This window comes from Salmo trutta, chromosome 8 (assembly GCF_901001165.1).
Source record: "Salmo trutta chromosome 8, fSalTru1.1, whole genome shotgun sequence".
NCBI classification, from domain to species: Eukaryota; Metazoa; Chordata; class Actinopteri; order Salmoniformes; family Salmonidae; genus Salmo; species Salmo trutta.
The window spans coordinates 9,282,447-9,297,239 of NC_042964.1; the positions used below are offsets into that span (position 1 = coordinate 9,282,447).

At 47.4% G+C, this 14,793-nt stretch overlaps 1 protein-coding gene and 1 pseudogene across 1 annotated transcript; both read right to left on the reverse strand.

Annotated features, from left to right (window-relative positions):
- Positions 1–6,921: 6,921 nt before the first annotated feature.
- Positions 6,922–12,103, reverse strand: LOC115199225 (TAF6-like RNA polymerase II p300/CBP-associated factor-associated factor 65 kDa subunit 6L; annotated as a pseudogene).
- A 727-nt stretch (positions 12,104–12,830) lies between these two features.
- Positions 12,831–14,785, reverse strand: cth1 (cysteine three histidine 1). Its single transcript, XM_029759592.1, has 2 exons — positions 14,557–14,785; positions 12,831–14,140 (listed from the first exon to the last, which is right to left on the reverse strand). Exons 1-2 carry the CDS (start codon positions 14,563–14,565, stop codon positions 13,190–13,192), a joined length of 960 nt encoding a protein of 319 aa, XP_029615452.1. The 5' UTR covers positions 14,566–14,785; the 3' UTR covers positions 12,831–13,189.
- Positions 14,786–14,793: the final 8 nt, after the last annotated feature.

The following is a 14,793-nucleotide window of genomic DNA, read 5'->3' on the forward strand; positions in this document are numbered from 1 at the left end:
CCAATCTCCTTTGCATTAGCGTAGCCTCTTCTGTAGCTTGTCAACTATGTGTCTGTCCATCCCTGTACTCTCCCCTCTGCACAGGCCACACAAACGATTCACACCGCGTGGCCGCTGCCACTCTAACCTGGTGGTCCCAGCGCGCACGACCCACGTGGAGTTCCAGGTCTCCGGCAGCCTCTGGAACTGCCGGTCTGCGGCCAGTTCATCTCAGCCTATGCTACCCTCCAGTCCCTCGACTTCCTGGCGCTGATGGAAACATGGATTACCACAGATAACACTGCTACTCCTACTGCTCTCTCCTCGTCTGCCCACGTGTTCTCGCATACCCCGAGAGCATCTGGCCAGCGGGGTGGTGGCACTGGAATCCTCATCTCTCCCAAGTGGACATTCTCTCTTTCTCCCCTGACCCATCTGTCTATCTCCTCATTTGAATTCCATGCTGTCACAGTTACCAGCCCTTTCAAGCTTAACATCCTTATCATTTATCGCCCTCCAGCTTCCCTTGGAGAGTTCATCAATGAGCTTGATGCCTTGATAAGTTCCTTTCCTGAGGATGGCTCACCTCTCACAGTTCTGGGTGACTTTAACCTCCCCACGTCTACCTTTGACTCATTCCTCTCTGCCTCCTTCTTTCCACTCCTCTCCTCTTTTGACCTCACCCTCTCACCTTCCCCCCCTACTCACAAGGCAGGCAATACGCTTGACCTCATCTTTACTAGATGCTGTTCTTCCACTAATCTCATTGCAACTCCCCTCCAAGTCTCCGACCACTACCTTGTATCCTTTTCCCTCTCGCTCTCATCCAACACTTCTCACTCTGCCCCTACTCGGATGGTATTGCGCCGTCCCAACCTTCGCTCTCTCTCTCCCGCTACTCTCTCTTCTTCCATCCTATCATCTCTTCCCTCTGCTCAAACCTTCTCCAACCTATCTCCTGATTCTGCCTCCTCAACCCTCCTCTCCTCCCTTTCTGCGTCCTTTGATTTTCTCTGTCCCCTATCCTCCAGGCCGGCTCGGTCCTCCCCTCCTGCTCCGTGGCTCGACGACTCACTGCGAGCTCACAGAACAGGGCTCCGGGCAGCCGAGCGGAAATGGAGGAAAACTCGCCTCCCTGCGGACCTGGCATCCTTTCACTCCCTCCTCTCTACATTTTCCTCTTCTGTCTCTGCTGCTAAAGCCACTTTCTACCACTCTAAATTCCAAGCATCTGCCTCCAACCCTAGGAAGCTCTTTGCCACCTTCTCCTCCCTCCTGAATCCTCCTCCCCCTCCCCCCCTCCTCCCTCTCTGCGGATGACTTCGTCAACCATTTTGAAAAGAAGGTTGACGACATCCGATCCTCGTTTGCTAAGTCAAACGACACCGCTGGTCCTGCTCACACTGCCCTACCCTGTGCTTTGACCTCTTTCTCCCCTCTCTCTCCAGATGAAATCTCGCGTCTTGTGACGGCCGGCCGCCCAACAACCTGCCCGCTTGACCCTATCCACTCCTATCTTCTCCAGACCATTTCCGGAGACCTTCTCCCTTACCTCACCTCGCTCATCAACTCACCCTTGACCGCTGGCTACGTCCCTTCTGTCTTCAAGAGAGCGAGAGTTGCACCCCTTCTGAAAAAACCTACACTCGATCCCTCCGATGTCAACAACTACTTACCAGTATCCCTTCTTTCTTTTCTCTCCAAAACTCTTGAACGTGCCGTCCTTGGCCAGCTCTCCTGCTATCTCTCTCAGAATGACCTTCTTGATCCAAATCAGTCAGGTTTCAAGACTGGTCATTCAACTGAGACTGCTCTTCTCTGTGTCACGGAGGCTCTCCGCACTGCTAAAGCTAACTCTCTCTCCTCTGCTCTCATCCTTCTAGACCTATCTGCTGCCTTTGATACTGTGAACCAACAGATCCTCCTCTCCACCCTCTCTGAGTTGGGCATCTCCGGCGCGGCCCACGCTTGGATTGCGTCCTACCTGACAGGTCGCTCCTACCAGGTGGCGTGGCGAGAATCTGTCTCCGCACCACGTGCTCTCACCACTGGTGTCCCCCAGGGCTCTGTTCTAGGCCCTCTCCTATTCTCGCTATACACCAAGTCACTTGGCTCTGTCATATCCTCACATGGTCTCTCCTATCATTGCTATGCAGACAACACACAATTAATCTTCTCCTTTCCCCCTTCTGATAACCAGGTGGCGAATCGCATCTCTGCATGTCTGGCAGACATATCAGTGTGGATGATGGATCACCACCTCAAGCTGAACCTCGGCAAGACGGAGCTGCTCTTCCTCCCTGGGAAGGACTGCCCGTTCCATGATCTCTCCATCACGGTTGACAACTCCATTGTGTCCTCCTCCCAGAGTGCTAAGAACCTTGGCGTGACCCTGGACAACACCCTGTCGTTCTCCACTAACATCAAGGCGGTGACCCGATCCTGTAGGTTCATGCTCTACAACATTCGCAGAGTACGACCCTGCCTCACACAGGAAGCGGCGCAGGTCCTAATCCAGGCACTTGTCATCTCCCGTCTGGATTACTGCAACTCGCTGTTGGCTGGGCTCCCTGCCTGTGCCATTAAACCCCTACAACTCATCCAGAACGCCGCAGCCCGTCTGGTGTTCAACCTTCCCAAGTTCTCTCACGTCACCCCGCTCCTCCGCTCTCTGCACTGGCTTCCAGTTGAAGCTCGCATCCGCTACAAGACCATGGTGCTTGCCTACGGAGCTGTGAGGGGAACGGCACCTCCGTACCTTCAGGCTCTGATCAAGCCCTACACCCAAACAAGGGCACTGCGTTCATCCACCTCTGGCCTGCTCGCCTCCCTACCTCTGAGGAAGCACAGTTCCCGCTCAGCCCAGTCAAAACTGTTCGCTGCTCTGGCACCCCAATGGTGGAACAAGCTCCCTCACGACGCCAGGACAGCGGAGTCAATCACCACCTTCCGGAGACACCTGAAACCCCACCTCTTTAAGGAATACCTGGGATAGGATAAAGTAATCCTTCTAACCCCCCCCTTAAAAGATTTAGATGCACTATTGTAAAGTGGTTGTTCCACTGGATATCATAAGGTGAACGCACCAATTTGTAAGTCGCTCTGGATAAGAGCGTCTGCTAAATGACTTAAATGTAAATGTAATGTAAATGTCTTTAGGGCCTATGTACACTCAACGCAACATAGAACAATTTCAAAGATTTTCAAAGAGTTACAGTGTATCTAAAGAAATCAGTCAATTGAAATAAATTCATTAAGCCCCAATAGATGGATGTCACATGACTGGGAATACAGATATGCATCTATTGGTCACAGATACCTTTTGAAAAAAAAGGTAGGGGCGTGGATCAGAAAACTAGTCAGTATCTGGCATGACCACCATTTGCCTCATGCAGCACGAAATCTCCTTCGCATAGAGTTGATCAGGTTGTTAATTGTCGCCTGTGGAATGTTGTCCCACTCCTCTGTGCAAAGTTGCTGGATATTGGCGGGAACTGGAACACGCTGTCGTACACCTTGATCCAGAGCATCCCAAACATGCTCAATGGGTGACATGTCTGGTGAGTATGCAGGCCAGGGACATTTTCAGCTTTCAGGAGTTGTGTACAGATCTTTGCGACACAGTGCTGTGCATTATCATGCGGAAACACAAGGTTATGGCGGCGGATGAATGGCACGACAATGGGCCTCAGGATCTCGTTACGGTATCTCTGTGCATTAAAATTGCCATCTATAAAATGCAATTGTGTTCACTGTCTGTAGTTTATGCCTGCCCATACCATAACCCCACCACCACCATTGGGGCACTTTTCACAACGTTGACATCAGCAAACCACTTGCTCACACGACGCCATCTGCCCGGTACAGTTGAAACCGGGATTCATCCGTGAAGAGCACACTTCACCAGTGTGCCAGTGGCCATCGAAGGTGAGCATTTGCCCACGGAAGTCGGTTACGACGCCGAACTGCAGTCAGGTCAAGACCCTGGTGAGGACAACAATCACACGGAGGAGCTTCCTTGAGATGTTTTCTGACAGTTTTTACAGAAATTCCTTGGTTGTGCAAACCCAGTTTCATCAGCTGTCCGGGTAGCTGGTCTCATACGATCCCGCAGGTGAAGAAGCCAGATGTGGAGGTCCACGGCTTGTGTGGTTACACGTGGTCTGCGGTTGTGAGGCCGGTTGGAGGTACTGCCAAATTCTCTAAAATGACGTTGGAGGTTATGGTAGAGAAATTAACATCCAATTATCTGGCAACAGCTCAGGTGGACATTCCCACAGTTAGCATGCCAGTTGAACGCTCCCTCAAAAATGTGTGGCATTGTGTTGTGTGACAAAACTGCAAATTTTAGAGTGGCCTTTTATTGTCCCCAGCACAAGGTGCACCTGTGTAATGATCAAGGTGCATAATTAGCTTTTTGATATGCTTGGCAAAGGAGAAAAAGTCACTAACAGGGATGTAAACACATTTTCTTTTGTTTCAGCTCATGAAACATGGGACCAACACTTTACATGTTGCTGTTATAGATCACGTTATATATAATCGGATCCGTTTTATTTTCTTCAAAATCTTAAGCTAACAAGAGGTTGGCCTGTGCTTTTTGCCATTTTCTTTAATAAAAAGTAGGCATATGGCATACCCTCTCCTACTCCCTGAATTCAAGTCGTGGTTTTAACTTAACAGCCCTTCACTGCCATAGTGATCGGTCGATCGCGAAGGAACGGCTCTTTTTGAACGGATCTTTTTGGTGAACACATCGAAGAAAAGAGCTGTTCACTTGGCTCCCTGATTTGCATACAGATGCTACTGCTTGTTGAGCACAAAAAAAGTGTTTTTCCACAGATACAAAATAATAATGAATCTTCACTGAAGAAACAAAAAAATAGTGGGGAGACCGGTCAATCTGGTCTATAATTTTTTTTTCAGTGTTAAAAAAAAGTTGTATTTAAAAAAAAATAATTAAGACATGTCAAAATGTATTTGAACACGCATTTCACGATCTGACATAACGGTAGCCTACCTTTTGGGCTTTACATTGGCTATATCTAGGCTTCTAGGTAGACTTTTTTTCTTCATGTTTTAAGGTATGACCCATGTGCAGACAGTGTTGAAGAAACAAAAAGTTTATCCCTAAAACAGGGGCAGGCAAACGACAAGACGAGGCAGGCAGGGGTCAATAAACCAAGGTACAGGACAGCAGGCGGGCTCAGTGTCGGGTCAGGTCAGGCAGAACGGTCAGAACCGGGAAACTAGAAAACAGGCGCAAGGAACAGGGAAACAATACGCTGCTCGGTTCTACGAACAAAACGAACTGGCAACAGACAAACAGAGAACACAGGTATAAATACACAGGGGATAATGGGGAAGATGGGTGACACCTGGAGGGGGGTGGAGACAAGCACAAAGACAGGTGAAACAGACCAGGGCGTGTCACTTTTAAGCATTTTGAACGAAGAGCGGTTTGGAGCCAAATGAGCAGGCTCACCGAAAAGACTCGGAAAGCCTGTCTCTTCACTGACACGGAGATAGGCTATTTAAAGAGAGTATTGTGGGTGGAGGAATTGACCGACAAATCTATGGATATAGCAGCCTACAGCCTACCTAAAATTTCTTAAATAGCAAGAAATAAACTCCAACTCAATCAAATGTATTTATAAAGCCTTTTTTACATCAGCAGATGTCACAAAGTGCTGTACAGAAACCCAGACCATAACCTCAAACAGCAAGCAATGCAGATGTAGAAACACAAAACCTTCTTCTTAGTAAAGTCTGATTAAAATGAAGACGGTTGAAATGAATTATGCCTAATTTAATCTCCATGAGATGTCCATTTCAGATTGATTGTGCCGCTGCTGCTGCTTCAAGTTTCAGCACCACAATGTAAGTTACTTGAATCTGGCTTACTGTGAGGTCGATAACCCTGATAAATAGGCCTACATCCTGGATAAGAAACATATTGTTTTTAATCAAATCAATTACAGTAGTAGCAAGCTAGCAAAGTTATTATCAGGTCCTCCTCATCTTTGTGCTCTCTTTCTCTGACTGAACAGAACATAGGCTATAGGCTAGTCCAAGCAACAACAAAAATGTTACTCTTCTCCTGAACTGCCACTGTAAGCCTACACAGCACAGCCATTGTTAGGCAGCACACAAAAAACGTTTTTCATCAGCAAGAGCAGAGCAGGCCGGGGCTCAATATCCATCAAAGTGTGTAATACAGCCTAGTTTTATTTACACCATCCCAGCAATTATAACTTTTCTCTGTGCATGCACTTCGTAGCCTATAGGCTATGGATAATGTGATTGAGACCACACTAAATAGCCCATAGGCTCACCTGATATTGCGCAGCCAGCAGAGAATCAGAGATGTGGGGCGGCATCGGGCATATCTATATATATAGCCTAATAAGCAACTGAGAAATATTGACATTTCATAAATTACATGACCCTCCCTTGGACTAGATTTAAAAAAAATGAAACCCCTTGACTGAAATGTTAAAAGCATGACCCTCCCACATTTTCCTTCAGGTACCCATTATGTAAATGTCGATCCATCCCTAAGCAATAGAAGTTGCTTCTTTTCAGTTTGATTGTCCACCAATCCCAAGGACAATGTGTAAGATGATCGAAAGTAATTACATGTTTGCACAGAGAAGTGCATTGTAAATTGTACAGTTATTGTATGCAACTTAATAAAATATGCAACTAAATCAAATATTTAGTTGCATAAAATAGAGACAGCTGTGCCTTACAGGTGCAATTAGACTTAAGTGTCTTGCTCAAAGGCACAGACAGAAAATGTCACCTCGTCGGCTCGGTGATTGGAACCAACAACCTTTTGGTTACTAGCCCAACCCTCTTAACCACTAGGCCACCTGCCACCCCACCCGCCCTGCCCCGCCCCGCCCCGCCCTGCCCCGCCCCGCCCCGCCCTGCCCCGCATTATGTTCCCGGAGCAGTGGCAGCAAAGATGGGTGGAGAGGGCTTGGTGCGAGGGCTCCCGTCCTGCCGGGAGTTGATTTTGAGGTTAGCGGTGAGCTGAGGCATCTTGTACGTGGTGTCTGGATTGGCGTATCAGCGGGCTGGGAAGGGGCTGAGGGGAAGGCAACCTCCCAAGTCGGGGTCCGTGCTGAAACACACTGCCAAGTTGTTTTCCAGAGGAGAAGAGCTCACAGTACATGGCGGGCAGGGGGATGGGGTCCAGTCATTCCAGGGGGTGCCAGCTCCCCCAGGTCCCTGCAGGTGACTGGCGATGCCCAGGGTGGCCTTGGAGAGAGGCTGAGCCCGGCAGAAATCACACTCCCGAAGTGGGGCTGGGTGCTGCCGCCCCCTGCTGGCAGGGACAGAGACAGGGCTCTAATCTTTAGCAGGTGCTCCACTGCCCCCTGCAGGACAGAGAGGTACTTGGTGGTTGACGGAGTTTTACCAACATAAAATGCAAAGTGCTTTGACATCGGGTGAAAGGTAATACATAAATGCAATTTGTAACAATTCATTATTGGCATTCTCTTGTATTACTTTGGACAGCTCTGTTTGCATCACAGAAAACGTTTCAGACTCAGTGACTGGTCTGCTGTACTCACCAGGATTGCTCCATAGACCTTGTGTCCACCTGCTTTCACCTGGGCATTGGAGACAGAGTAGTCATCCGGGACAGCTTGCAGGTAAGGATATATGGCTCGCTCAACAGCCTACAAAGACAGACAACACACACAGTGATTAGCAAAGCCAAGGATCTCTAAATGAAAGAAATTCAAATTTCATGCATAGATAATCAAGACGGATGGAAGATGGATACATTTCCTCTAAGTGCATGTAGTCCCCTACAGCTCCATAGTGAGAACACAGCGGGCGGACCGGGTCTGATAGAACCTTCTGCAGAACCAGCAGAATCTGGTGGTACAGACCACTGACCAGGTTTCCATGGGTCCTGGCAAAGACACGGGTTTAGGAGGGAATTAGATCAATGGTGGAAGCATGGCCATGTTTCTATTAGGAGGGAATTAGATCAATGTGGAAGCATGGCCATGTTTCTATTAGGAGGGAATTAGATCAATGGTGGAAGCATGGCCATGTTTCTATTCCACCATCTTGTGTAGAGGAAATGACAAGACATTAGCAGGAGGATCAGTTCAGGGAAGAGAACGGCAAGACATTAACAGGATGGATCGGTGTGGTGTCTGACTTCCGTTTGGCATCTAATGTCATGGTCACACAATAATATATGTTATTTAGCAGACGCTTTTATCCAAAGTGACTTAAGTCATGCGCGCACACATTGTTATGTATGGGTGGACCCAGTGGGAATTGAACCCTATCCCTTGCCGTTGCAAGCGCCATGCTCTACCGACAGAGCCACACAACACATGAAGATCAGATTGGTATAAAGGGAGAGGACAACGACACTGGATACGTAACTTTCAGGGCCCCGTGTACTGAGAGCTGGACAACATAGCAGAACATGTGGCTGCCCGCAGAGCTGCGTACTCCCTAAGGGTCCGGTGGTCATTGAGGGAGTTGGAGGCGGCCAGCGGCTCCAGGATGCGTACGTACGAGCCGAGGTACAGGTAAAGGTTCTGAACCAGGCTCTTCACCATGTGGAGGAGACAGTTAAGCTGCTTTAGTTCATGGCTCATAGACTTCACCTGGGGGGCAGAGTGGAGAGAGGAGTGGATGAGAGGAGAATAGACTTCACCTGGGGGGCAGAGTGGAGATAGGAGTGGATGAGAGGTGAATAGACTTCACCTGGGGGGGGCAGAGTGGAGAGAGGGGTGGATGAGAGGAGAACAGACTTCACCTGGGGGGCAGAGTGGAGAGAGGGGTGGATGAGAGGAGAATAGACTTCACCTGGGGGGCATTACTGTCATCCACCTGGATGATTACTGTCATCCAAAATGATCAGCCCTGGTCAGGTCATGTGGTCAAGAGAAACTCTGTGCCCTATAGGCACTAAATGTCTTGACAATTGAATGTATGAAGTGACATTAATGAAGTTAGATTTGTTTAATGTTTCAAATGAGTATAACATACCCCACTGATGACATGTACAAAATATTGCAGGAGGGCAGCAATCTTACAGTTGGACTGGAGACCCAGCAAAGCCACCTGTAGAATAAATAGTTCATCCTCCATGGATTACATGTTAGAGCGATTTCAACCGTTTCTCCATTCAATTGAGTTGTACTACATGGAGATCTCAGGGAAAAACTGTAGTGTACCTTCATAAGGGGTGGGTCCTCTCCTAGTATGACCCAGGTGATCTGCTGATTGTACTTAAGTAGATGCTCAGAGAGAGTTTGTACAGCACCGGATAATGTGAAGGAGGGCAATCTCACTCAATGTTCACATTTACTCAATGCCCTTACCTGTACCTTAAACTTCCAGGTTCCCTTTCCTATCCAGATAAGACATGTTCACGAGTAGGAGAATAAATCATAGTCACAATAAATGTTACTACATCTCATAAACACAGAATGCGCATTGATTTGACTTGAATATGGTGGCTTTGGAAGTATGCTTGTGGTCATTGTCCATTTGGAAGATCCATTTGCGACCAAGCTTGAGCTTCCTGACTGATGTCTTGAGATGTTGCTTCAATATATCCACATAATTTTCCTCCCTCATGATGCCATCTATTTTGTGAAGTGCACCAGTCCCTCCTGCAGCAAAGCACCCCCCACAACATGATGCTGCCACTCCTGTGCTTTACGGTTGGGATGATGTTCTTCAGCTTGCAAGCCTCCCCCTTTTTCCTCCAAACATAACGATGGTCATTATGGCCAAACAGTTCTATTTTTGTTTCATCGGACCAGAGGACATTTCTCTAAAAAGTACTATATTTGTCTCCATGTGCAGTTGCAAACCGTAGTCTGGCTTTTTTATGGCGGATTTGGAGCAGTGGCTTCTTCGTTGCTGAGCGGCCTTTCAGGTTATGTCGATACAGGACTCATTTTACTGTGGACACAGATACTTTTGTACCTGTTTCTGCCAGCATCTTCACAAGGTCCTTTGATGTTGTTCTGGGATTGATTTGCACTTTTCGCACCAAAGTATGTTCATCTCTAGGAGACAGAACGCGTCTCCTTCCTGAGCGGTATGATGGCTGCGTGGTCCCATGGTGTTTATGCTTGCGTACTATTGTTTGTACAGATGAATGTGGTACCTTCAGGCGTTTGGAAATTGCTCCCAAGGATGAACCAGACTTGTGGAGGTCTACAATTTCTTTTCTGAGGTCTTGGCTGATTTCTTTTGATTTTCCCATGATGTCATGCTTGAAGGTAGGCCTTGAAATACATCCACAAGTACACCTTCAATTGACTCAAATTATATCAATTAGCCTATCAGAAGCTTCTAAAGCCATGACATCATTTTCTGGAATTTTCCAAGCTGTTTAAAGGCACAGTCAATTTAGTGTATGTAAACTTCTGACCCACTGGAATTGTGATACAGTGAATTATAAGTGAAAAAATCTGTCTGTAAACAATTGTTGTAAAAATTACTTGTGCCAAAACTATAGTTTGTTAACAAGAAATTTGTGGAGTGATTGAAAAACGAGTTTTAATGACTCCAACCTAAGTGTATGTAAACTTCTGACTTCATATGTATTTAAGGAGTGCATGGGACAGTATTGAAGGATTTGGCTATACCGACATCTATGGATAGCATAATAGTGTTTGTCAAACAGGTAGGCCTACCACGTTTTTGAATAGGACGAAATAGGCTACAATTCTACATGTAATTATATGATTTGGCCCATAAAAATAGTTGGTGCGCGCGTGCACATATAGGAGGTCCCTTACCGGGCAAAAATGAATTTTACTTTAACCCCTGCATCAGAGTTACAATGTTGCAATCACTATTCAGCCAGCTGCCTATAGTTGGAAACAGACTTTCTTACTAATAATATGACATCTGTTATCACACAGTAAAAAGTACACTTTTATTTAACATATCTAACATGTAATTTAATATTCCTTTAGAACTGTAAAAAGAGTGAGATCATTAGAGCTTTGGAAACAAGTGCTTTCATAAACGCATGGCGGGCCTCGTTTGCTGGAGCAGTGTAAAATACGCTTTCTGTCAGTGACCCAGCCTTACCAAATTTGGTTTATTTACATACCGAATTTGATTGTCCAACATACATTTCAGCATTTCTTCAATTCGTGGCCCGCCGAGAGTGGTCTCTTCCCTCTGCTGTGACGCTGCATTGCAGTCAGCGATGTTTTCTCTCGGTAGCTGTCCATGGTCCTGAAATCAAATCAAAGAAATCCAGCATTTCCACAAACTTCAGAAAGTTCACATTATTTGGCTCGTTCAGCCTGGTCCCACGTAGCGCAATGTTTTGGGTGGCCATTACACGTATCAGGGCTATGAGCCTCTGCAGCACATACTGCCAATGGAGAGTCTCTCCGTCAATAGCCCGTTGAGCTTGGGCATCGATAGTTTGCTTGGACACCAGCCTGATCTCCAGCTCCTTCCACCTCTAGAAACTATCTAGGCCGTCATGCGAGCTGAGGATGTGGCACAGATTCTTCCAGTTCCTGGTTCCATCCAGGACCAGCGCAGATATGCCCTCATGTGAAAAACAGCAAAAACAGAAGGCCTCATCGTTTTGCTTGGAATAAATGGTATCTCCACTCTCTCCCCGTTCGCCATCCTCATGTTGTAGTGGGCCACCGAACATTTTCGTTGCCTCAACTCTTGGGAAATTCCTCACCTTATCCTGATATGGCCCAGCCTGCACCAACATATCCCGTAAATATCCATTCATATCGCGGCGAATCTGAGTCCGGGTCTCAGTAGGGTCTTTGGAGGTGTGGCTAGGCGACCACCTGTTCTTGTCCACCTAGAGAGCTGTCATCGGTGGAAGTGGATGGCTCGGACTCATCCGGTTCGCCCTCTTCGCTGCTAGAACCAGCGAACGGGGGCTCGTCCGTCTCTACGAATGAACGTCTTTGGAGGCTTGTTCTCCATATCGGTTGGACATTTCTATTCTCGTTTGTTTAAAAACATTCGCTTCTGGCCCCACTAACAATCGCAATTGATTTTGTAACTGCTTCATTGTGTACCTGTGTGGCTTCCCTAAGCCGGTAGCAGACATCTTCAGCCAGCAAAGCAGCCACATCGTCTAAACTCCCGGACTTTCGGCCATGACTCGTTTGAGACTCGCTGTAGTGAAGCGCCTCTGTCCATGCTTACAGCGCCGCATCGTGGACATCCGCAAAATAAACCGGTGTAACTCGTGTAAACTAATATGGTTTGTTAATTCGTAAACTAGCCACTATACATGCACCAATGCCAACTGATTCGTGCAAAGCGACACATTACACAAATTCCAGACTTGCTCACCAGATCAAAGATTGTCCATTACGCCGAAAACCAAGCCCCCGGCCTTTAACTGAAAACAAAGACCCTCCTAACCGTGGAGGAAACGCGTAGAGCAGCAATGTTGCTAAAGCTGTCATCAAGTTGATGACCAAGCTCAGCTAAATGCTTCCCCGTTTGAATTGATTCGGATTTGAGCTTAAGATTCAATGGGACTTTTGAAATTATTAGTCAGTGCAATCACGTTAAAATAACGTGACTGCAACTAGTCCGTTTAAAATAGAGGCCAGTAGCAGTCAGGAAGGGACAAACATCATGCCCTTTAAGGGCAGTCTAAGTCAAATTTTGGGATTGCGTCCCAAACGTCAAGTACACAGTTCAATCTGCATTAAGAGCATAATTTAGGCAATTAGAACCTACACAGAAACAAGTTAATAGTAGTTACATATTAGCCAAAAACAGATTACCAAAATGGAATGCATGATAGCAGTAAAAAGTTCTGGCTAGTTCAGTGAATGAAGGACAAGTCATTAAAAATTGTGGTTTATTCAAGGCAGAAGTATCACAATAAATAAAAACTTAATTAAAACTCATAAATAATAAAACACGTATAACCTCATTCAAATGTACAGTTACAAGGCCTAATCTACATGTAAACAAGATTCGTGGATCAGTCAGAACACCAATGACGCCATGCAAATTGTAATGCAGGACGGTCTAATCAGTCTCTCCAAACTACCACTGAAGATTAGGGTGTTCCATGTGGCAAAGACACTTCCACCACCCCTCTATTAAAATACATATGGCTTCCAAGATCATAGCAAACCATAGCAATATACAGTAGGCTATACATCACATTAGTTACAATACCATTCTTGCCTAGTGACTAAAGCTTGTCACCCCAGACACCCTGCATGTTGCAGGCAGCCTCCGTGGCCTGGCTGTTCTCCAGCTGCTGGAGCCTGAGGGCCAGAGGCAGCAGCACATCATTTAGCTGGCTGGAGAAGGTGAAGGCATTGTGGGCCATGGGGTTGTTCAGTGGGGTGGATGAGTCATCGGGCCAGACCGGGGAGGGCAGTCCAGATGGGGGAGAGGAGGAGGAGGATGAGCAGGGAGAGGAGAACCTGTCCAAAGCTAGGGACAGCAGATGGGTGCGAGCACCCCCCTGGATGCTGCTCGGCAGGCCATGTTGGAAGCAGCAGCGGGTGCCGTAGAGGCAGAAGCCAAAGGAGCTAAAGGTGCGGCACAGGGCCCCGCGGGGCTTCCAGTCCTGGGATTGTGGCTGGGGCCTGGCAATGGGGGCCTTCTCAGGAGCACTGTCTGGGGACTCCAGGCCGCCATCACTGAGGCCGCCACTACCTCCACCCTCGATGTGCAGGAAGTTGCAGCGTGTGCCAAAGGGGCACACACCGAACGAGCGGTAGGTGCGGCAGGGGATGTTGCGGCGCCGGCGGTGGGGGGGGCGCTGCTCCTTGGCAGTGTGGGCGAACAGGCAGCGGGGGCCATAGACGCAGTAGCCTGCTGTGTGGAAGGTGCGGCACAGTTCCGTCTTGTACTTGGGGTGGCGGGACTGCACGTGGAGGTCGTGGAGGCCATGGGCAAACTGGCAGCGCTCAGCATACTTGCAGAAGCCCGAGTCGGCATAGCGGCTGCACAGCTCCGTCTTATAGCGGGTGGAGGACAACCAGGGGATATGGGAGGGAGACTCCACTAGGGGCAGGAGGGCCTCAGCCAGGGACATGCCTCCCCCACCTCCAGCAGAGCAGTGCTCCCTAGGGGACAACAGGTCATCTAGTCCCTCATGGTAGGGGAACATGGGCAGGTCATCACTGCTTCTCTGAGGAGTAGAGAACCATATTAAAACGTCAGGTTTGAAAGGATTTATTTGGATGGTAAACCACTGAAAAACTAGGAGTCAAAATGCAACAGTACACTAGCAAGTAGCTCTATGTACATTACACTGACTGCAATCATGTAGTAAAAATAAATAAAAACAGGCTGATTTGACACCAATCTCATCACATGACAGAATACTGTCTCAAACGGTTCCCCCTGTTCCTTTGAAGTAGAGAAAGTCTTAATGAGACTAACCTGGATAAAGAGGTTGAATGAAAACAAGGCAATCAACTGCCACGTCTAATTTAGAATGCAATCTTAATTCAGAAAATCCAATAAAAGCAGGGTAGGCTACTGAAAAAGCATCACATTGAAAAAGTATTTCTGAAACAAAGTATAAAACAAACATTACTATACCTCAAACATTGTTGCGAATTGAAGATATTTCCCAACGACTGTGCCCCCGACGCTCTCCACCTGTTAGACTATAACCTCAATGTACAAGCCAAATCCTAAAGAACTGTGTTATCAGTGTGAAACTCGTAGAAATAAAAGAAACGTTAAAACCTATTCTAGCCTACAGCCCGTTAACGAAGTGAACTACCGACCACCCTACTTGCTTTGTTATGAAGTCGCACGTATCTTGCGCCTGTG